General features: G+C 55.1%; 1 protein-coding gene across 8 annotated transcripts; it reads right to left on the bottom strand.

Moving 5' to 3' along the window:
* Nucleotides 1-1,836: 1,836 nt before the first annotated feature.
* On the bottom strand, nt 1,837-16,362 carry TMEM183A (transmembrane protein 183A). Of its 8 annotated transcripts, none has more exons than XM_051808761.1 (9): nt 16,193-16,362; nt 15,332-15,421; nt 12,220-12,375; nt 10,220-10,397; nt 8,386-8,566; nt 7,771-7,852; nt 4,901-4,981; nt 4,179-4,334; nt 1,837-2,143 (listed from the first exon to the last, which is right to left on the bottom strand). In XM_051808761.1, the coding sequence occupies exons 1-9, from the start codon at nt 16,293-16,295 to the stop codon at nt 1,863-1,865; spliced, it is 1,308 nt and encodes a 435-aa protein (XP_051664721.1). In that variant the 5' UTR covers nt 16,296-16,362; the 3' UTR covers nt 1,837-1,862. The 8 variants fall into 8 exon arrangements, 6 of the variants coding, with proteins under 6 accessions (XP_051664721.1, XP_051664722.1, XP_051664723.1 ...); XM_051808762.1 differs by having other exon boundaries at nt 10,220-10,379; XR_007907946.1 differs by lacking the exon at nt 1,837-2,143 and adding an exon at nt 6,390-6,531 and having other exon boundaries at nt 4,277-4,334; nt 7,771-7,829.
* Between the last annotated feature and the right edge of the window lie 6,280 nt (nt 16,363-22,642).

Raw genomic sequence — 22,642 nt, 5'->3', positions numbered from 1 at the left:
AGAAAGAAGCCCAGGCTGCTGTTCCCATCCCCGCTCAGCCAGGGCAGCTCTCCAGGGTGAGGGCAGAGCTTTACACAGCCTGATCTGGGAACCAAACACCTCTGCTCCCACCCTCCAGACCCCTGCACAAGCAGCAATCACCAGGCATCACCTTGCAAACCCGAGTTTCCAGGGAATGCAGCACAAAACACCTGGAAGCACAGTCCAGAACTCTTGGCTCCCTCCAAGACAACAGGGAACTGTGCAGCCTCCCCACATTTCACTCTCTGACCTCCACCCCCTGAACACTTGTCCCAGAGCTCAGGGGCATTTAACCCCACGGCAAAACAGAGGATTGTTGTCCCCCATTGCCCTGGAGCAGCTTCCTCCTGGCACAGGGATGGAGCCCTGCACAGCTCCAGGGCACTGCCCCGCTGTCCTGCCCTCCTGCCCCACAGCACAGACCCTGCTCTGCTGCCAGGGCGGGTCAGGATCACAGGCACAGCACAGTTCTCTTACCCTGCACCTCTACTCCGACCAATCTAGTTCCCAAACTCACCTGCTGGGCATCCCCAGGTGCTGAGCAGCAGTGAGGAGGGGACTGCGAGGCAGGAGCTGTCCCAAAGTGTGTGTTCGAAGTCAACAGCAAGAGCCTCTAAGGCAGATCCCAGTCTGGGGCAATGTCCTTGGTGGTGATTTACAGAGTGCAGGAACTCCTCCCAGGCAGCTACACCAGGGCCATGGGGGTGACAGAATCACAGAGTACTCTGAGTGGGAAGGGACCCACAGCATCGAGTCCAAACTGAGCTGGCACAACTCCCTCTCCTTCCAGGTGCTTCACTAAACATCACCTATGGAAAAGTGTTGTTACTCCTGCTTGGGACAAGGTCTGAAGTGCACCAGGACTGAGGAGCTGATCATGGACAGGCAGCAGAACTCAGTGCCCTGCTCCTCACCCCACTTCAGTCACTCCTCCTCATCTGCCCCTGCACTGCAGCCCCTCCTCTGCCTGCACCACTCCTGCACCAGGAGCCACATCCATCCTGGATCCATCCCATCCTCCTGACAGGCCCCTCTCCCTTCTCAGTCAGCCCAGAGCCACAGAAAGTTTCAGGGTCGCTTCTTCCTCACAGAAATTACTCAGTTTAGCCAAAAGCCAGAGCAGTGACTGCTTGTGGGCTTTCAACAGCAAACATTTCCACACTGCTCTCAGAAACCACACTGGGTTGAGTCCTTCATCACTGCTTTTGTTATTTCAGTTTACCCCCTCCAGCTCCTCTCCCTCCCTGTTTATCTTCTCTGAAAAGCACCTTCTGGCTTTAAAAGTTTAGTTCTTCTTTTCAAAGACAAAACACCAGCGTGAGAACTTGGAGTACCTTTACATTCAAGAGAGACTTTTGCCTTACAACTCCTCTTTGAAATAATTCCTTTGTTTGATCATTTATGCCTTTTTCTTTCCTGAAACTTGGATCTGTTGGGCTGGGAGGTAAGGTTATGGTTGATCACTTCTGCTTTGCTCTCTGCTTCTCAGACACTGAAATATTGCACTGTGGGTGAGCACCATCCTGCTGCAGCAAAACAAAGGTGGATTTTGTTTGTAAATTGTCTCTGGAAAGCAAATCGGAAAGTTCTTGGAAAGCAAAACCTCCTGCTTCTTCCTGAACAACAGAACACAGGACCACTTTGATTAGCACCAAAAGGATTTTAAATGAATAGTTCCAGGGAGCTCCTTTCAAATCATAAAATGTCAATTTTACATAAAAGTGTGTTTACAAATAGTTTCTGCTTTACACTCAGCTCTGCCCATTACTGACCAGAAGTTATATACACACAAACTAGCTCAGCAGCTTCAACCACTTGCAAGGGAGGACTGCAGAATTTATTTAAGAAATAAAAATAGGATTTTCCTGGTTCCTAGAAATTCTCTTCGGCCTGCCAGACCCAGTCACCTGCCGGCTCCTGCAGCCTCGGGAGAGCACTAAGCTTTCGGGGAGAAGGGGTACTGTGGGTGCCACCAATCCAGGAGCCTGACGCTGTGCACGGGGTCCAGCACCACCTGCACCCCCTGCTCCAGGCGGGGCTTCTTCCCGTTGCGGACGGGGGTGTCCTGGAACACGAGGCGCACGCGGTGGTGCCGCATGTCGGTGCTCACGTTGATGGTGAACTGCAAGAGAGGAGAGACCAGAGGGGCTTCAGCAAAACCAACACGAGCTCTGAGCACAGCACTTCGAGGTTTTTGTGACTTCTCCTGGCCCGTGCAAGTCTGAAGTGTTTCAGAGTTTGTCGCAGTCACAGGGACCGGTTTATCGCCCTGTGGGATAACCAAACCTGTGTGTGCTACACCCTCTGTGCCATTGCTGAGGGACAGGTTAACAAAGGGATAACCAAACCTGTGTGTGCTACACCCTCTGTGCCATTGCTGAGGGACAGGTAACAAAGGGATAACCAAACCTGTGTGTGCTACACCCTCTGTGCCATTGCTGAGGGACAGGTAACAAAGGGATAACCAAACCTGTGTGTGCTACACCCTCTGTGCCATTGCTGAGGGACTGGTAACAAAGGGATTGTTTGCAGCAGCTGCCCAGGGCACACCTGACACCTCAGGCTCTCAGGCCCTGCAGGCAGGGCAGCGTTTCTTTGTCCTCACACCAATGGCTCAGCCCTGGGAACTCCCCACCAGGGAGGCATCAGCACCTTCACCCCCAGCCCGAGGGCTCATCTCTGCTCATGGGCCACCTTGGACTGGCACAAGGGGCAGCTGCAGCCACCCAGAGCATCAAAGGTTCCAAAAACATCCCAGGGCTCACAGAGTTCAATCCCCCCTCGGGACAGTCCCTGCCCTGGGGGAGGCACTGGGCATCCCCACCTCAACCTGAGCACAGACACTCTGCAGGTCTGGGCACTGCTGGGACCACTGGTGGATCCAGAGGAGGACCAGAACTCCAACAGAACTGTGCCCACCATCCTGACCAACAGCTCTCCTTTCCTTTTCCTTTGCCCCCAGGGGGGCCACGTGGAGCTCAGCACAGGGGCCCATGAACACTGCTCTGTTCTTGCCCCAGGGTGCTGGGTTATACATCTGTCTTTGGGGGTTAAAACCAGTTTTCTCCGTATCATTGCACTTACTGCAATCATTTTAGTGAATTGTAACTCTGACTTGGGATCTCTCTCGAGTTGGGTTTGTTTCTCCCACTGCTTTCCTTTTAAACCAGCAGAGTCACACTGAGTTTACAGCACTGCCTGGCCACCCAAACAATAATGTTCTGAGTTGTAAGGGTTGTAGAAGGGTTGTAAAACATTGGGACAGGCTGCCCAGGGCAGGGATGGAGTTGCCATCCCTGGAAGGGGTGTGGATGTGGCACCTGGGGATGTGATTAGGGGTGAAGGTGGCAGTGCTGGGCAATGGTTGGACTTGATGCACTGGAAGGTCTTTTCCAATCTAAACAATTTTATGAGTCTGTGATTTTAAGAGAGCCTGGAAGCAAGGGGTTGTCAGGGGAAGTCTGGAACTCGCTGCCCGACTCCCAAGTGAAGCCAGACTGAACCTCTTCTGGGCACAGGTCATTTCTGAAGCCCTGACTCACCAGCACAGCCCCTTGTGCTGCCCCTTCTTCACCACAGAGCTGCCCCAACACTCCTCCTCTGTTGCTCTCTGGAGCCCAGCTTTGGGGGTTTGTTCCAAAGCTGCCCTTCCTCCCATCAAGGACCAAACACACATTCAAAGAGTTTGCTCAGATGGGATTTTCCTCTCAGAATTTATTGCCAATAAGGAGATATTTTCTTGAGGAGGGCAGACCTGCACTTCTCCTGCTCCCTCCCTCTCGTACCTGCTGCAGTTCTGGTAACTAATCACCCCCAAACACTGCACCACAACCACAACTCCTGCAGATTCTCTACATCCTCTGTATTTACTGCACCAAATAGGGAAGAGCTGATGGAAATGGAGAAGTTAAACTGAGACCCTCAGCATTTCCTGTTCATAAGATTCCTAAAACTGGTTTGCTGACAAAGCAGTGGGATTTGCACAGCCCCAGGGAGGCACTGGGTGGGATTCCTGGGGTTGTCCCGTGCAAGGCCGGGAGCTGGGACTCGAAGCTCCTTGTTGGTCCCTTCCAACCCAGGAGGTTCCATGATTTTAGGTGCCCTCCTTCCAGAAACCTCACCTGCAAAGCCTGCCTGGCAGCTTCTCCCCCACTCACCAAGGTAAACGTCATGCCCATGACGATTGGCACGAAGATGAAGTTGAAGGTGGTGATCTGCAGCAGGCAGCAATCCTGATCCGGGTTCGTGTGCACCTCCTCGTACTGGATGGGGGGCTGGAGACCTTTGCAACACTTGCTCTTCAATCTGGGGGACTTGGAAAGAAAGAGGCCCTGACTGAGCTGAGCAGGTTGTCACCACCTCCCCGTGTGTTTTGGGCAGTGTTCCCAAAACAACCAGAAGCCTTCACTCGGGACAGGCAGGACCATTCCTTTAGAGGGGAAAGCTGCAGAATTCCCAAGGTTGCCTGAGACTACTGGTTTCTCCCAAGACCCATTCTTGGAGGTTTTCCCTTGCTTTATTTCTCTGAGAAATCTTTGCAATGGTAAAACAAGAAGTTTCAGGTTTTTGGTCAACATTTTGACCGCTACAGTCAAACAACTGGGTTTGAGTAGCAATCAGACCCAAAGGTGAGATTATTTGGGGTAACAAATGATCCCCGTCAGAAGGGATACCAAAGGAGGAAATAAAAATCTGGGATTCTAAATGTCTTGGTAACCCACACAGAAGATTGAGTGTAGTTTCAGACTGTGCTTTAGTTTACCAGGGGAATCAGAGTTCCCATTTATTGTCTGAAGGCATAAAAAGTTTCCACCGTCCCTTTTACCACCCAGAAAAATAATTTCTGCTTCAAACAAAAGTCACTGCCAATCTTTCATACCTGCTTTTTGAACTTGAAGTTGAATTCCCACATTGCTTCTTGTCTGTTCCCTACAATCTTTTTGCACCAGAAAAGCAGACACTGAGGTGGAAAAAAAGAAACACACAAAATTATGAAACCCTTAGAGGCACCACTTTAAATAAGTTTTAGCAGAGCATAAAGGCTTCCAATTACAAACACAATTATGTAACAGCAATTAGGAGCCACTTATTCAAATTAATTATGTTCAAAGAACCCTCTCAGCAGTTTAGGTCTCCCAGTTTCAAGTTGGCCAACTCCTCATGCAACTGGAGAACACAGCACGTAGCCAACTGATGTGCCAAACAGAAAAATCCAGTTGTGCCATTTATCCTTTTCCTAAGGCAGGGGATGAGTGGTGCAGATTCATCCATTCCCTCTACCCACCAGGAACTCCCATCAAACTGGGCTCCAAATGAGATCAAAGCCAGGAACAACTGAAACCAGAGCAAGGATCAAGAAGGAAAGGATCCAAAGGGAAATGCAAAGCTCAGCACATGAGCTGTGAGGTGATGGATGAGAAAGTTCCTGAGCCACTGTGGTGTCAAACCTTGACATCACCAGGCACTGCCTGTCACTGCTCAGAGCACAGAACCACTGCCAGGACAGCCCAGCCTGACCAACCTCCCGTCCTGCTGGAAAAGCAAAGGAGAAAACAGCCTCCAACAGCCTCAGAGGTCACCAGCACTGCCCTCCCACCCCCACACACATCAGAGTCCTCCACTGCCACCTGGTTATCCCTGGGTGGGACCCAGGCTCCATCCCAGCACTCGGGGGCTCAGCAGAACTCCTGCATGGAGCTGGGAGAGAGGGACATTCCCTGCCCAGCAGTCAGTAGGAGCAACCAGCATTCAACAGCCAAGGGAAGAACCTGGCAAGTGAGTCCAGCCATCCCTAAAAGTGTTTCCACAGGACAGATGCCAGGCCAGCACAGCTGGGCTGATCTTTCACCAGTGTCAGCAGAAAAGGAGGAACAATGTGGGTGAAGAGAACTCCCTGTGATCCACACACAGTCTCTCCTGAAGAGAGAAGGCCTGACTGGGCTGCAGGGCACAGCACACATTTGATTTCACTCCAAGACAGAGTGACCCCAATGAAACAAAACCAGAGCCAGCCCCCACCACAGGGGCTCAAAAATTAAAACTACAGCTGATACAAGATCCTCTCCTTCAACTCTGAGTCATGTCCATAAACAAGAGTCCTTAAAGGACCCTCATCTCCACAGCCTTCAGGAGGTGAACAACAAAGCCACGTGGAGTCAAGCTCAGAAACACACAGGGAGGGAGCAGCCCCCTCGGGGGGGGTTTCCCAATAAAAACCTTCTCCAGATCTTTTGGAACTGGGGTGGGCAGCGGATGATGCTGAGTCTGACTCCACCACCAGTGGCACTTTGGGGTTCCCCTGCAGAGACAGCCTGGTCTAGAGTAACTCGTTTGGTCATGGCAAGTAGTGAAGCACAAAACATCAGTACCTCCTAAGGGGCAGAGGATGTCCTCGGGTCAGCCGTCCTGCCCTTCAGACGCGCCGTGCTCCGCCAAAAATTAGGGGGTGTCTTTAAAGGGCAAACACCTCTGCTGACACCATAACGGCTCCAGTGTCCCACACAAGCTAGGCTAGGGAAAGAAAAAAGGAAATTAAAGAGGAAAGGCTGGATTGGATCGGATAACACCCGGCTCTGGGCTCTCCTCTTGCCACATGCACTTTCCGGAGGCAGCGCCGTTAGTTTAAGGACCTGTCAAAGGTACAACCAAAGCCCAGGAAAGCCAGAGTGTGGGGAGGCAGTGCCAGAGCCTCCTCCAAACCCCCTGTGCCAAGGAGTTTCTGTGCACAGTCACACAGGTGGAGCTCAGAGTCCTGCAATGCAGTGGTACAGCCAGACCAGACTCAGGGCGGCTCTTTCATGCTCCAAGGGGGGAGGTCGAGCCTCTGCTGCTCTGACAAAGCCTCAGCACCACTTAATTTCCTTTTTTTAAAAGCTGAACAGTAAAACACTGCACTTCACAGAGCTTCCTCAAACCATTAGTGCAGGAGAAGCACTAGCAGTGGGCACCAAAGCCGTTATGATGTCAAGGTGAATCCTTCCAAAATGCCCTGCCAGCATCACCCCGGGGTTTCCAGCTCTCACAGCCACTGCAGACCCGAGCAGTGGGAGGAAGGTGTTCTCAGGACTACAGTGAAGTTGGAATTCCCTCGAAATGTTTTGCTTTTTTAATCTTTAAGAAATGGTGGTCCCCCAAAGTGGGGACTGAGGATGAGAAGGAAGAGCTCTGATGCAGAGCTAAGACCGCACACAGATCCGTGTGTGTGCTTTTCCCTGGGCTGCAGCACCACCTACCTGTGTGCTGCTGGATGCTCCCTAAGCCTGGGACAGCCTTTCCAGTCCCCACCAGGGAGAGGAAGGAAGGAAGAAAGGGAGGATGTCACACAGGGACAGACGAGGTTGCTCTGTTTTGAACGGAAAAGAAAGTACAACTCCTGAATCAAACCCAACTTCAGTTTGGCACCAAAAACCTCGTTCAACAGGTTTTTGACCTTGGATTTGGAGGGTGGAGAATTCACATTGTTGTTTAAGCTGCTCACAGAGTATCAGCCAGTTGCAAGTTAAAACCAAACAAGAGACACAGAGGCATTTCAGAGTTAATGGTCAACAGCAGTTAAACAGAAATGGTGTGAGTGCTCCAAGCTGGGACAGCACAGGGAATCGCCTGCCCACAGCAAAGACAAACCCTTTCCAGCCCAACAACACAAGTGCAGCCCGAGGCCCAAAGCAGACACTGGCTCTGCACATTTGCCATGCTCACCATCCCGGCACCACCCTCCCTCACCCAGACCCCTGACCATGGGTGACCTACAGGAAGGCAGCATGACATGACTCCTGGCTACCAGTGTCACTCCTGAGCTCTCCTGATGCCTGTTACAGAGGAAAGATGCACTCTGGCAGACAAGGGTCAGAATAAAGCACAAAGTATAAAGGCTGATCCAATGGAGCCTCCTTCCAGAGGAGGGGAGAGCTCCAAACATCCCTGGCAGTTCCGACATCCAGTGGAGCAAGTGCCCTTTTGCTGGTTACAAAGGTGCGTGGGGAGGACTCGGGCAGAAGTTACTCCAAAGAGTAACGCTACAGATACAAGTAACCAGCATCCTTCTACAAACCCCTCCTCCGTGTCAGGGATCATCCTCCACCCCAGTCAGGGATCATCCTCCACCCCAGTCAGGGATCATCCTCCACCCCAGTCAGGGATCATCCTCCACCCCAGTCAGGGATCATCCTCCACCCAAGTCAGGGATCATCCTCCACCCCAGTCAGGGATCATCCTCCACCCAAGTCAGGGATCATCCTCCACCCAAGTCAGGGATCATCCTCCACCCAAGCTTTGCTGGTGACTGTCTAAACACCATCTAGAAAGAAAAAAACCAAAGCAAACAGGGACAGCAACACCTCAGACTTCCTCAGCGATCTCACTTACTCTGGAGTTCTTTAAAGTGCTGGGAGTACTGTCTGGAATGGCGGGGTTCCTGGAGACGCGGGAGGCGAAGGGCTCGTACATGTGGTAGAGCGAGCGGATGACGCAGGCCCGCAGGCAGTGCAGCTTCTCCATGGACTCGGGGCGCAGGCGCAGCGGCAGGTACGCGTCCAGACTGTAGTGCCTGAGGGGACGGGGACACACCCGGCCTCAGCTGCAGGGCCACAGCACCAGAGCTGTGCAGGGACAGCCACACCGGGAGAACACTGAACATCAGACCGAGCACAGCACCTCTGGTCAGAAGCCTGAGGGGTGTGAGGGGGGCTGTGCTGCTCTGCACGGGATCAGGGGCAGCCGCAGGGGCCTGACCTGCACCACGGAGGTTTTCCAGCACACGGATCTCAGCTTGAATATTGGGGCAGTTTTGGACAATATAAGGAAGATATTCAGCTCTTTGAGAGTGTCCAAAGGAGGGACATGAATGTGGAGAAGGGCCTTGATTTGAAACCGTGTGAGGACACTGAGGGCACTTGGTGTGTTCAGCTGGAGCAGAGGAGACTGAGGGGAGACCTCAGTGCAGTTCCAACTGCCTGGGCAGGGGCAGAGGAGGGGCAGGGACTGAGCTCTGCTCTGGGGGGAACAGGGACAGCACCCAGGGAATGGCTGGAGTTGTGTCAGGGCAGGCTCAGGTTGGATCTCAGGCAAAGGTTCTTCCCCCAGGGGCTGGTTGGGCACTGCCCAGGCTCCCCAGGGCAGTGGGCACAGCCCCAAGGCTGCCAGAGCTCCAGGAGGGTTGGGATGATCCTCTGGGGCACAGGGGGGGACTCTGGGGCTGGGCCTGTGCAGGGCTGAGAGTTGGACTGGATGATCCTTGTGGGTCCCTTCCAGATCAGCATATCCTGGGATATCATGCCACAGTTCCCCAATAATTCCTAGCAGACAGTTTTCCCAGAGAGACCAGACAGGGATTTAGCTGCAGGCAGCACAAAAGGCTGAGACTGCTGCAGGTTCTCAGGGACTCAGTTGAGCTGAGCTCTGCCTGGGCAGCCTGAACCCGGCGCTCCAGGGCCATCCTTTGGTCAGATCCCAAAGGAGCCTTTGCTGGGCAACTAAAAGCCAAGGGTGAGGGTGACCATGGCTACTCTCTGCTCTGTGCCCCTGCTGCCTCTGGGGCAATGAGAGCAATGTAAAGGAAATGTTTTGTTCTGAAGGAAACATGCACCAGCACAGGAGGATTTATTCCAAGTTCTGACCACCTCTTTGCCTTTTTCTCTTGCTTTAACTTACTTCTGCCACTGTACAGTTCCAAAATACCTTGGTTCCTCTTTGGCCACCCTAATTACAGGAAGGTGGTCATGATCAGAGCTCAAACCAGACCAGGTTGCTCCAAGCCCCATCCAACCTGGTCTTAGACACTTCCAGGGATGGGACAGCCACATCTTCTCTGGCCAACCTGTGCCAGGCCCTCACCACCCTCACAGGGAAGAATTTCTTCCCAATATCCCATCTAACCCTGCCCTCTGGCAATGGGAAGCCATTCCCCCTTGTCCTGTCACTATCTGCTATATAAAAGTCCCTCTCCCTCCTTTATCTAAGCCCCATTAAGGGACTGGAAGGCCACAGGGAGCTTTTCCTGGATACTTCTCCTCTCCAGGTTGAACAACCCCAGCTCTCTCATATTGTCATATAGGAGAGGGATATCCCACAACCCCTTGCCCACATCACAGTGTCAATACACAAACACAGGGCCCTCTCCTGGAGGAAATTATTCCCTTATTTCCAGCTCTGATCACTGCTGAAGGCTCCTACAAACAGGGATTTCTGTAGAGAGTCTCACCTTCTGTAGAGCCTGGTCCAAAAGGCAGCAGTGCAAGTCACAGTCCAGGCTTTCTTGCAAATCAGAGAAAACCTGACAATGTCCTCCGGGCGAATGTAGGAAGCCAAGAGCAGCCAGATGTCGATGGGATACTCCTCTCCACCTCCCCCATCAGTGCTTTCTAAGTGCAAAAAGAGGGCTGTTAGTGGAGTAAATCACATCTGTACCAAGCCACTTCTACGTCTGCTTTACTCCTGGTAGCAGCCCAACAAGCCCAGGTAAGAATAACTTCAGGGTCACTGGAAACCCCAAAGCCCTTCTGGCCCCTGTTTCAACGCCTGAGCCTTTCCCAGCTGAAACACCACCCTGAAGTGAAGAGATAAAAACTGGGTGGCAAATAAAGAGGCAACTTTATGTAAGGGGGAGACAAGCTCCTGCATATTTAATCAAAGCTGCTCATTTAACAGGTCATCAGAACTGCAAGTCCTTGAGCATTAAGACACTGCCCAGCTTGTCAATCCTCTGTTCCAGTGGTCACAGTGCTTTTGCAGGAGCTCTGTCAGGGAAGGAAAGCAATTCTCTCCTGCAACTGGCAATCAGCTGCTTTTCTTAAATCTCTAACTCCATTAGAACTTCTGGGGTGGGAAACATTATTGCAGCTCAAACAGAATGGCCTCTTCTTTCCCCAGAGGTGTCAGAACTGCTCAGCCAGAACTGAGGGTTTGGACACTCCTTTCACTCCTGGGGTGTTTTTAGGTTTACACCACACGTTTTTCCACAGCCACTGCTCCCAGTTTGGGAGAAAAAAATACCTTTAAAGAGTATAAATACCTAAACAATCCCGAGCATTAGGAATGGTAAGAGAAGAGAAAAACACAACCTGTACACAGTGCTAACAGGAAAAGCTGCATAAAAAGTGGCACAGGGGTGGTGTTTGCAAGATCTAACCCTGAGACAGGTTAGGAACAAAGGGCAGTTCTTTATCCTCGAGTGATAATTGCCCAAGAAAGCTCTGGAGGTGATCACTCCCCCACAGCACTTCAGATTTATGGCAGACACACCCACAACATCCACTCTGCTAATTCATCTCTGGCTCAAGGAGCCCTCAAACTCCACGCTGCTGAACTCAGAGCACAGCCAGAACCATCACTGGTCTAGCACCATTTTTTCCTCCCTAACAGGTAGTAAAAATAAGACAAGGCTGTAGTAGAACAGAATATTGTCTTCCCAGACTCATAACTCCAGCCACTCAGGTATTATTTTGCCAGGATTCTGAAGGATGTCGGAAAAAAAGAGGAGAAACTCCTTTAACTCCCTTCCCAGTGAGTGCTGTGCAGTCTGAGGTGGATGGTGATGTGCTCCATAAATTAGTATTAAGCTCAAGAAAACCACTTAAAATGTGTTTCTCAACCTGAAAGCAACCTGTTACTAGAAACTTCTGCAGGGTTCCACAGTGCAGCAGAGCTGTTTGTTGCTTTGTAAATGGCTTTTCTGTAGAGTTGCACAAAGTGTAAATGCTGAGGGATTCATCTCCCTGGAATCAACCTACTGTGATGCCAACAGGACCAAATGCACTTCCTTGCTGGAAAAACAGCACTCTGAACTCATTTGTAACAAACCACAGCCTTGAAAACAGAGCTTGTATTTTGCCAACAACTGCATCGTGGACAGCAACAATTCACCCCCAAAGCAAACCTGCTTTCACCAACACCAGCTCAGTGAAGCAACCCGTCCAGTGGCAAAGTTTCCCAACTCCGGAAGAGCACTGTTTTTTTTCCAAGGCTGAGAGATATTTACTCAAAGCAAGGAGCTCTCAGGCTTTGATTTCATGCCCCAGGCTCTGCCTTTGTGCAAACACAACACCCCTGACCCAGCGCCTGGAGATTTCCAAGTGACTGAACCCCGGGCATTTCTTTATGCACGTTCGGTGCGACCCGTGAGCAGCCTGTAAATCCCGAACACTGACACCAGGAGGAGGTGCAGCAGGAGCCCGCAGAGCCCCCGGGCAGCTGTGACCGCACCTTTGTGCCTTTTGCTCTTCTTTTTCCTCGAGGCAGCCCGCCCGTTGATGCTCTCCTTTGTGTCCATCTCATCGCTGCTGTCGCAGGACTCTCCCGACACGGAGAGAACTTCCTCAGCGGGAACGCAGGAAGCTTCCAAACCACACAGGGATTTTACTGGAATGACAAACGACAGAGTAAGGACAACAGCAGAGAGGAAAAGGTGATCCGAGTTCAGGAGATACTTCAGTGGAACCACTGCCTTAAAGCTTTCTGCCGAGTGACACAAGCAAGTAAATCCTGGGCTCAAGGATTACCTTGTCAGGGAAAGATTAGCAGGGGTGAGTGAATTGGAAACATAATTATTCGGCTTCTTGTTTTAAAGAATGAACAATGAGGGCGATTACCAGCACATTATGGAGATCCCACTGGTTTAGCTGAAGCTATTTACAATTCTGAATAAAACAACAGGCTCTTTCTGCAGGGGTAAGTGGTTCCCCTGCACAGCAGAGTTGTGGCCACCGTTCAGCCTGGAGCCAGCACCTACTCTGGAATTGTTTTAGGAGCACAGAGAAGTCACATTCCCTTCTCAGCAGGACAAACAGATGCTGTGACTGATGACACACAATCCATCAGCGAAATAACTCAGTGCCAAGCACACAGGAGCTCCACTTACCCTGGAATTTAGTGAAGGGAAAGACTCTGGCCTAACGAGGAAAATAGCAGGTTGAGTCAGCTGAGGTTTGTTTTGGGTTTGGGGTTTTTTTTCCTCCCTCTGGGGGCATGATTAGGCATATCCCTGTCGGGAAATATTCTTTTTAAAACCTGATCTGTAAACTCAGGGCTCGGTAGGGCAGAAGAATCCACACGTGAGGCAGTAATGACAGTCTTGGAAAAGGAAAGGCGTGGTCCTACCAACACTGTCAGAGACCAGCACTGTCACAGCAGCACCAACTCTGCAGACAGTCTATAAAACTCATTCGAGAGCTGAATTGCAGCCCAATGTGTTGGGTGAAAAACAGCACTGCTACCAAGAGAAACCTGCTCAAGCTTTCCTGCCCTAGCACAAACTACAGCCCAGGAAGGTTTTACACATCCCAGTTACAGCCACTGCAGCCACCAGAGCCACTGGAGAGCAAGTTGTGCTACTCAAATCACAGGGGCAGAGTAGCAGAAAAAAAAACCAACAAAAATAAAAATAACAAACTGATCACAATTAAATTCAGGTGAGAGATATTCTCATTTCTAACCACCAAACAAGGTTTCAAAATGGCAAGACAGCAGACGGAAAGACAGTCTTAAGACAGAGCCTGATTGTGCCCACAGACTAGAGCACTTCCAGTGCTTTGCTAAACCAGTTCAGCCTCACTCTGCAGGTTGCTCTGGAAGCTGGATGCATCCATGGCATCTGAATGCATCCATGGCAGTGGTTTCCCCCACTGCCAATCGTACTGCCCTCTCCACATGACCTTTTATAGGCAAAAAGAGAGAGAAACAGATGGCAACACGAGTGAGGGATGACATCAAACACGGCCAAGCAAGAGAGGACAAAAGTGACAGGGACTCGGAGAGGGGTTCAGAGGAAAAACCCACCAAAGATCAACCTCTGAGTCCACAAGACACAAATCCACTTAACAGTGAATCAGGCTGCACTACAACCCTGCAGAGGCTCCCTCTCCATCTCACTGCTGTGACCCTCCCCATCCTGGGGGTGAGGATGGGGAGGAAAAAAGCTCAGGAAAACTCCCCCCAGCCCTCCCAGTGAAGCTCTCAGTGGGAAGCTCCTGCTCCTGGCAGTCACACCCAGCTCCACACTCACCCTGAGCCAGGATCCAGGAGGGCAGCGAGACCAAAGGCTGCAGCTCCAGGGCAGAGGCCTGTGGGGGCAGAGGCCTGTGGGGGCAGAGGCCTGTGGGGGCAGAGGCCTGTGGGGGCAGAGGCTCGTGGGCTGGCACGTGGCACGGATAAGGCCGTGCCAGATAAGGCTGCAGCAGCTCAGGGCTGCACCTGATAAGGCTGGAGCACAGCCCCGGGGAGGAGGCACCCCGAGGATCCCCAGATCCAGAGGGGAAAGCCCCAGAGACTGCACTACAAAGAGCTGAGAAAGGGCTGGGCAGGGAACTGCTGGGAGCTGGAGCCATCAGACGGGGTGGAGGTGAGCCAGGAACAGAGCAGGATTTTAGGGAAGGGTTTGTCTCTTCAGGTGCTGCTGGATGCAGGGGTGGGGGAGAAACAAAGGCAGTTTGCCAGTGTGATGCTGAAGTGCAGAGCTTCACCTCAAAGACAGAGAACACAGAAGGGTGAGCAGGAGAGGGGATGGAAGAGGGAAGTCCCAAGCCTACACCAAGGGAGGCAACAAAAGGATCCCTGATCTTAAAAGCTTGAGAAGTAGCAGTTCAAAAGGATATTCACCAAGACCACTGCCCCTGGCAGGTGCTCATGCAAAGAGCACATTTTCTTTTTAAAAGGATTTCTTTTAAAAACTCAAAAGATTTCAGCAACAAGCCGAGAGTTTCCCTGTATGAAGAGTTCAGTCATCACTGCCAATAAAACAACATCCACCCCCAACACGTGTGATGAGCTCCAGTTAAGAGTCAAACTTTAACATTTCTCAAGCACACGGGGGGGGGGGGTGTTGGTTCAGAAAGCTCCCAGCAGAGGAGGAAGTAGATAACAAAATACTGCAACTCCTTTCCAGGAAACCCCTTGTTTACAGAGTTCCCCAAGAAACAGCAACACCCTCCCCGAGACCTCCTTGCAGCACAGGTTTGCCAGAACTGTCACAGCCTTACTGCCACTGCAAAGATTTTACCTGCTAATAAAACTGCCTACAGCTTTATGCGAGCTAATAAAGTAATAAAATACTTTTATCATGTCATTTTCTGCTTCGAGCAGGAGATGACACCCAAGCCCTTCTATTCCAGGCACTAACAAAGACTCAGCAATTCCTACTGGACTTGCAGCAGGCTTCTTGCAGAACCTGCTGTCTGAGCCCTCAGCACCGGATTCTGCAGAGCAGCACAGGCTCGTTTTCAGCACAGAATGACACACATTTTCTCAGGCTAAGGCAGGGGGGGTTCCCACATCGTGCACAGGCAGCCCAGGGAGGGCAGGGCCCCCGGGGCAGACTCACCCTCCTGCTGCACCGCGTTGGCCACAGCCTTCTTCACCCGTCCAGACTTCACCACAGCCGGGTCCGAGTTGGCATAATCTGCCACTGTCACTGCAGAGGGTGGGACACACGGGTCAGGGGGATTAGGGATTACAGGGGAGGGCACAGAAGGGCTAAGAGCCACCACGCCTGAAGGGGACGGTCCCCAGAGCAGCAGAGAGATGCACAGGCAAGAAAACAAGTCCCAGCAGTTGCAGGCCAGGGGTCCCCAGCAAGTCTCTACCCCAGGCTCAGGGGACCCACCCCCTGCCCAGACCAGTCCAGGCCCTCCTCTTCCACCACCTCAACCCACACCAAACCCCAGAACCCCACTAAAACCCAGCCTAACCAGAGCCTGGCTCATCCCCCAGTCCCAGACGACTCCTTCACAGGCAGAGTCCTCATTCCCGCATACCAGGCCAGATTCCCACCGGACACACTCCCTCCACAAGCCCAGTCTCTCCTTTCCCACCGGACACACTCCCTCCACAAATCCAATCTCTCCTTTCCCACTGGACACACTCCCTCCCCAAGACCGAGGGGGCCGGGCTAATCGCTCGGATGACACTGGCCCGACCTCCTGCCCCTCAAACCCCTCAGCCAGGCCAAGCCCAGGCCCTTCAACCACCTCCTCCCTCAGGCCTTAACGCAGGCCCAGGCTCAGGCCCAGGCCCAGGCTCAGGCCCAGGCCCAGGCGCTCCTCTCCGGACAGCACAGGCCGCCTTCCCCCGGTAGGGCCGGGCCGGGCTCGGCTCCCCTCAGTGCCCTCAGCCCCCTGTCCCCTCACACCCGCTCCAGGCCCGGCCCCGCTGCCCCGCCCGGCCCGGCGCCGTCTCCCCTCACCTCTCTCGGAGCACACGTCGTCGGCGCGGAACTTGAGGCGCTTTCGGGCGGCCCTGCGGGGCATGGCGGCGGCGGCGGCGGCGGGGCGGCCGCGCGGGGCCATGTCCGGCCGGGCCCCGCGGGGACAGCGGGGACAGCGGGAGCGCGCCCGCCCCGCGCCCCCGCGTCACCGCCGCGACACCGCGCGCGGGGATGACGTCACCGCGGGGGGCAGAGACACGGCCCCCCAGTGATCCCAGTGATCCCAGTAAAGGGGGGGATTGAGGGGGAGCCCCCGGTGAGGAGGAGCGGTGGAGTAACTGCGCCCTCACAGCGCTGAAGGCCCCTGAGGGGTCCCCTCCTTCCCAGTCCTCCCAGTAATGGAGGCCTCTGAGGGGACCCCCCTCCCAGTGCTCCCAGTGATCCCTGAGGGGATCCCCCCCAGTAAGGAGGATCCCTGAGAGGTTGTCCCCCCTCCCAGTAACGGGTGTCCCCGCCAGTAAGGAGGAGCTGTGAAGTGACTGTGCCCTCCCAGTACTGAAGGTCCCTGAGGGGATTCTCCCCCTCCCAGTCTTCCCAGTCAGGAGGACCCCTGAGGGAATCCCCCCAGTACTGAGGGTCTGGGAGGGAACTGCCCTCTCCCAGTAACGAGAGTCCCTGAGGGAATCCCTCCCTCCCAGAACAGTCTTCCCCCTAACAGGGACCCCTGAGGGGATCCTCCCCAGTAAGGAGGAGCTGTGAGGTAACTGTACCCTCCCAGTACTGCAGGTCCCTGAGGGGATCCCTCCCTCCCAGTCCTCCCAGTAAATAGGATCTGTGAAGTAACTGCCCCCTTCCCAGTAAGGGGGGCCCTGAGGGGATCCCATCTCCCAGTCCTCCCAGTACTGCAGGTCCCTGAGGGGATTCTCCCCTTCCCAGTAACAAGGGTGTATGAGGGGATTCTGCCCTCCAGTCCTCCCAGTAATGAGAATCTCTGAGGTACTCACACCACCCTCCCAGTCCTCCCAGTAAGAGGGGCTCTGAGGCAATTGCCCTTCCCAGTAACGACTCTCTTGCACCCACAGCCGCCCCTGAGGGCTGTGTGATCCCCCTCCCCAGCTCTGGCCATGCCCTCTGCCACCACCCTGGGTGCCCTGGCTCACCCACCCCCCCAGGAGGAGGATTTGGGTGCCCAACCTTCCCCAAAAGCCAGGGCCAAAATCCAGTGGCCAGGAGGGGACTGATCCCACGTCCTCCACATTGTCCTGCCTGTGCCCTGCTCATCCAGGGATCTGGGCACCACCCAGAGCAGGTTGGGAGTGCTGCCCAGTCCTGGGGGTGTCCGAACTGGGAGGGGTCCTGCTCTCTGTCTTTGGGATTTACACAAGGGCACAAGAGCACGGCCTTGTCCTGCTTGTCCCTGTGTGAGCAGGGACAGCACCCAGGGAATGGCTGGAGCTGTGTCAGGGCAGGCTCAGGTTGGATCTCAGGCAAAGGTTCTTCCCCCAGAGGCTGTTTGGGCACTGCCCAGGCTCCCCAGGGCAGTGGGCACAGCCCCAAGGCTGCCAGAGCTCCAGGAGGGTTTGGCTGATCCTCTGGGGCACAGGGGGGGACTCTGGGGCTGGGCCTGTGCAGGGCTGAGGGTTGGACTGGATGATCCTTGTGGGTCCCTTCCAGCTCAACACATCCTGGGATTTTCTGTGAGTCTGGGATTCTGTGGTTCTGTGAACACCCCACTGCACTCTGTTTCCCACCTGTGCTCCTTCCCTACGAGACCTCAGGAGAGGATCTGGACCACAGGGCTGTGGCATCAGCTCTTGTGCCTCCCTGGAGCGAGGTAACACATGGAATATAGAGAAATCCACATTTCTTCCGCTTCCCAGGCACTGCCAGGAGCTGATGGTGTCTATAACCTCCCTTCCTGACCACATTTCTTTCTCACAGCATTTATTAAATACACAAAGAGCATTTTATCAGTGAGGAACACATTTGACTGAGAAAACTTCTGATCATCCCAGGCAGGAAAGGCCATTCATTGGCAGAAATGCTGCTCCTAATCCATCTGTTCTTAAAGCTCTGGATAAAAATTAAGGGGAATGGCAGTGAATAAACCAGATCCTGGTGGTGGTGGCTGCACCCACCTCTTTGGTACCCAAAAACGTTCTCCTTGGACTATTGCTGCTCTCCGTCCTTATTTGAGAGCTGTATCACAGGATTAGTTTTAAAAAGTAAGGGTTCTCCTGGCTTGGAAAACTCTGTGGAAAACAGATGAAGTTTTATGGGGATATGACAAGAGCAAGGTGAAGGCAGTTGTTCCTGAGTGTGGACGGATCCAGCAGGAGCCAAGGTTGGTGTCCAGCCTCACACCCCCTGAACTCAGGAGAGGGACACATCCTGTCCCCCCACAGCTCACAGGGGGAGGAGGGGGCCGTGGCAGAGTTGGGGGCTTCACTGCCTGGCCCCATCCCTGCTCCCCACCTTCGGGGTCTCCACAGCTGAGGGGGAACGGGGCACCCAGGGCTGGGGACACCCCCCAGCCCAGGTCCTGCCTCCCTCCCCCTGGGGCTGGACAAGCCCCTTGGGGGAATCCCGTTCCCATGGGGGCTCCTAATCCCCAGGGAGGTTCCTGCCCCTAGGGGAGTTCTCTGCCCATCCCAGGGGGATTCCTGCCCTCTCCCCAAGGGGGGAACCTTCCCCCCACCCCGAGAGTTTCCTGCTTCCACGGTGCGATTCCTGCACACCCCCCTCAGAGTGTTCTGTACCCTCAGGATTCCTTCCCTACCCAGGGGGAAACTTGCCCCCCAGGGAAGTTCCCCCTGAGGGGATTCCTGCTCCTCTTTAGAGTTTTCTGTCCCCCCTCAGGAGGTTCCTTCCCTATCCAGGGTACATCCTGTCTCCTCGGGAGGGTTCCTGCCCCCCAGGAAAGTTACCTCGGGGGGGATTCCTGCCCCCCCCCCCGAGTTCTCTGTACCCCGAGCAGGATTCCTTCCCTTTCCGCGGGGGATCCTGCCCTCAAAGGAGGTTCCTGCCCCCTAGGAAAGTGCCTCCTGGGGAGATTCCTGCCCACCCTTAGACTTTTCTGCCCCCCCCGAGGGGATTCCCTCCCTTCCCAGGGTGTCTCCTGCCTCCCCAGGGGGGTTCCTTCCCCCCAAGGAGGTTCCTTCCCCAGGAGGGCCCCTGACCCCAAACCCTGCCCTGCCCCTCCCGCACCCCCAGCCCCCCGACCCCCCTCACCTGGGGGGGCGTGTCCAGGTGAGGGGGCGTATCTCATGGGCGTGGCCGCGGGAGGGCGTGTCCCGGTTGGGCGTGGCCGCGGGAGGGCGTGTCCCGGTTGGGCGTGTCCGGTGACGCAGTGGGCGGGGCAGGGCGGGGCGGCGGCGGCGGCGGCGGCGGCGGCGGCGGCTTCCAGCGACTTCGGCGGGCGGTGAGTGCGGGCGGGGTCGGCCCTCGCTGCCCGCGGGGGATGCTCGGCCCCGTGCGGGGCCGCCTGGGGGGTGCTGGGCCCCCCCACTCCACGCTGGGGCCGGGCGGAGGATGCTCAGCCCCCCCGCTGGGGCCGGACCCGGAGGATTCGGTCCTTTCCAGCCTCCTCCCGGGGATGCTCTGCCCCTCCCGAGGGGATGCTGAGCCCCCCCGGTGGGACTGCAGTCGAGGGGTTTACCCTTACAGCCTCCCGCTGGGGATGCCGTGCTCCCCCCACCCCGAGAGGATGCTCTGCTCCCCCCCAAAGGGATGCTCTGCTCCTCGCGGTGGGGCTGGATTTAGGGGGCTTTACCCTTATTGCCTCCCCGTGGGGACGCTCTGCCCCTCCCGTGGGGATGCTCGGCCCCCGCAGTGGGACTGGAGCCGGGGGGCTTTATCCTTTATTGCCTCCCCCTGGGGATGTTCTGCTCCCCCCACCCAAAGGATGCTCTGCTCCCCCTGGTGCTGGACTGGGGGGTCTCTGCCCTTTGAGCCTCCCCCCGGGGATGCTCTGCTCCCCCCCGAAGGGGGTGTTGGACTCGGGTTCTCAATCCTTTTAGCGCCCCGGGGGGTGCTGTGCTGCCCCCAGGAGCACCCGGTCCCCACTGACCCCCGGGTGGGGCCGGGCTGGGGGTGCTCAGCCCTGCCCTGGCCCCCCCGGGAGGGGCTGGATCCCTCCGAGGGGGCTTCGTGTCCCCCCCGGGGTGGCTGACTCGGGGTGTTCTGAGCTCCCCTGTTTCCCTCGGGTTGGATGTGAGCTGAGGATTCTCATCGTCCCCCTGAGCTGGGTTTGGGGGGACCTGCTCTGCCCTGGCATTACCCCCAGGCTGGGCACCAGAGCCGAGGGGACAGTGACCCCCCCGAGCCAGGCAGGGGGGGTGAAGAGTGGGCACATTCAGCCCGAGGCTGCATGACTGGGGGGGGGGCAGTGATTCCTGTAATGAGGAGGGGGCTCCTTGATTCAGAGCTGCTCTCTGCCCCTGGCAGACCCCACCACACACTCCCAAGCTGTCCCTTTGCACCCCCCCTCCTTCCCAGCTGCCACCTTACACTGAGGGGAGGGCAGGGATGGGGGTGGGCCTGCTCCTACCCTGGCCTTCTCCCGCTCCTCTGGTATATCCCAATATCCCCCTCCCCTCAGTGCTGTTCCAGCCCTCCAGCTCCGGGCTGTGTCAACCCACTGAGCATCTGCCTGGCACTGAGCTCTGGGCTGGGATGCTGCCACACAGATGCTTGTGGAGCTGGGCACCGGGTAAATGCTTGCCAGGCTGGTCTGGCGTGGACATTGGCCACTGTGCCCGGGGCTGGACCAGCTCGGGGAGCATCCAGCCAGCCCGGGCAGCTCCAGCTGTGCCCACATCCTCTGTCAGCTGGGGCCGGCTCATCACAGCCATGGCAAGCTGCCTCCAGACACCACGCTTTCCTCCTGAATAACCAGCCTTTAAGGGCTTGTTTATCCCCTAAATTGCATCATTATAACGGCAATTGGCTTAGGGAGCCGGGTTTTGTTAGAGCTGTGCAAACCCTTCTGGGGACGCCCTGGTTTTGACCGAGTAGGGGTTGGCAAAGTGTTCCTTTTAAGCTCATTTGCCACCATCTGCTGGATGCTGGGATGGGCTTCTCCTGGTGGGTTTGATACCACCAAGCCACTCTGTGAGTGGGAGCTGGTCCAGAGGTGAGGTGGGAGCTGGAGTTTGGGGCCTGGATGTGCCCGTGTGCTTTGGGAGTCTCTCGGTTGTGGTGCTGCCAGGGCTTCAGAGGAGGTGGAAAGTTGGTGTCTTTGTGTCTCTGATGGCCTGGGAGTCTCAGGTACCTGTGTTCTTAGGGACAGCACGAGGTGCTGCTCCCTGTGTGTGCTGCTGGAGAAGCAGGATTGATCCCTGGGGACTTCTCTGGAGGTTTGTCAGGGAGCCACCAGCACAGCTCCCTGCCGCCGTCTGCCTGGCACCCGGCACTGCTCAGGGGCCTTCCCAGCCTTGGTGCTTGTTCCTACTGCACCTCTTTTCCAGGAGACACCCCAGAGGTTGTGCAGGACCTGTGTCACCACTGGAGAGTGGGGGAGCCTCTGAAGTGGCAGGTTCTTGAGACACCAATGCTGGGACTGACGGCCAGGTCCAGCTTTCTGGAGTGGCCAGAATCAGCTCAGCCGTGGGATCAAACATTTCATCCCTCTCCAGGAAGCTTTGTGGCTTTGTGGGTCTTGCTCTGCACCAAGGGCTCTGCCCAGCCGTGCCTTGGTGCTCCCCAGCAGCTGAGGTGTGGGTGCTGAGGGATTGAACCTGCTGCAGATTTGGGTTCCTGCCTGTCTCACTTGTCTCAGGGGGGTAAAACCCACCCTGAAACCTCCTTCATTTGTGTCTTTTGAGGGGCCTTTGTGCAAGCCTCGTCCTGTCAGGCAGCTCCCCCCAGGGTGCAGGGGGTGAGGCCGGGGGTGAGGGTGGTGGGGTGAGGAGGAGGAGGCTCAGGGTGAGTTGGTGGGGTCGTGGTGGCCGTGAGTCAGTGCTGGGGAAGAGCCTGGCCCCGTGTTGGGGGTGGGAGTTCACACTGGAGCTGGGGGAGGCAGCCCTGGAGCCTCAGAGGGGGCTGAACCCAAACACCCCAACTGACCAGAATTCCCTGGTCATCCTGGTGCCACTTTTCTGCGATTTTTTTTGCATTTTGAAATCATTGAACTTGGTGACATTGTATGAGAACAAAGCTATAGTAGAAAGGAACAGGACGTGGTCTATGGGACAGACTTCATGGTACCTGTGTGCTGTGGGTTATATTTGCTGCTTGTAAGGGGGAAAAATAGCCCTGAGTTAATAACTTGGAGGGCCCCTCTGGGGACAGGGAGTGACTGGCAGTGCCATTTCAGGTTTTCCAGCCAAGCAGAAAGATACTGGATTCTTTATCTAACCTTGAAACCTTAATTTACTATTAATTTCCTCCTAAAGAATGCTTTGGTGAGCCAGAGGTTTCCCAGATGGCTTCCAAAAGTGAGCTGGGAGGTCTCTGGAATATTAACTGGTGGAGGAGGATGTTGGGTCC

Source organism: Manacus candei, unplaced genomic scaffold, assembly GCF_025592945.1.
Source record: "Manacus candei isolate 608988 ecotype Guabito, Panama unplaced genomic scaffold, ASM2559294v1 h1tg000073l, whole genome shotgun sequence".
NCBI classification, from domain to species: Eukaryota; Metazoa; Chordata; class Aves; order Passeriformes; family Pipridae; genus Manacus; species Manacus candei.
This window is presented reverse-complemented; position numbering and strand designations above follow the sequence as displayed.

Excerpts from the sequence above, each read along its gene's own strand:
- TMEM183A (XM_051808761.1), bottom strand. The coding sequence starts at position 16,295 with ATGGCCCCGCGCGGCCGCCCCGCCGCCGCCGCCGCCGCCATGCCCCGC. Across the intron at positions 4,335-4,900 it reads ACTTCAAGTTCAAAAAGCAG|TCCCCCAGATTGAAGAGCAA; the intron begins GTATGAAAGATT and ends TTTCTTTCCAAG. Across the intron at positions 2,144-4,178 it reads TGGGCATGACGTTTACCTTG|TTCACCATCAACGTGAGCAC; the intron begins GTGAGTGGGGGA and ends CCTCTCTTGCAG.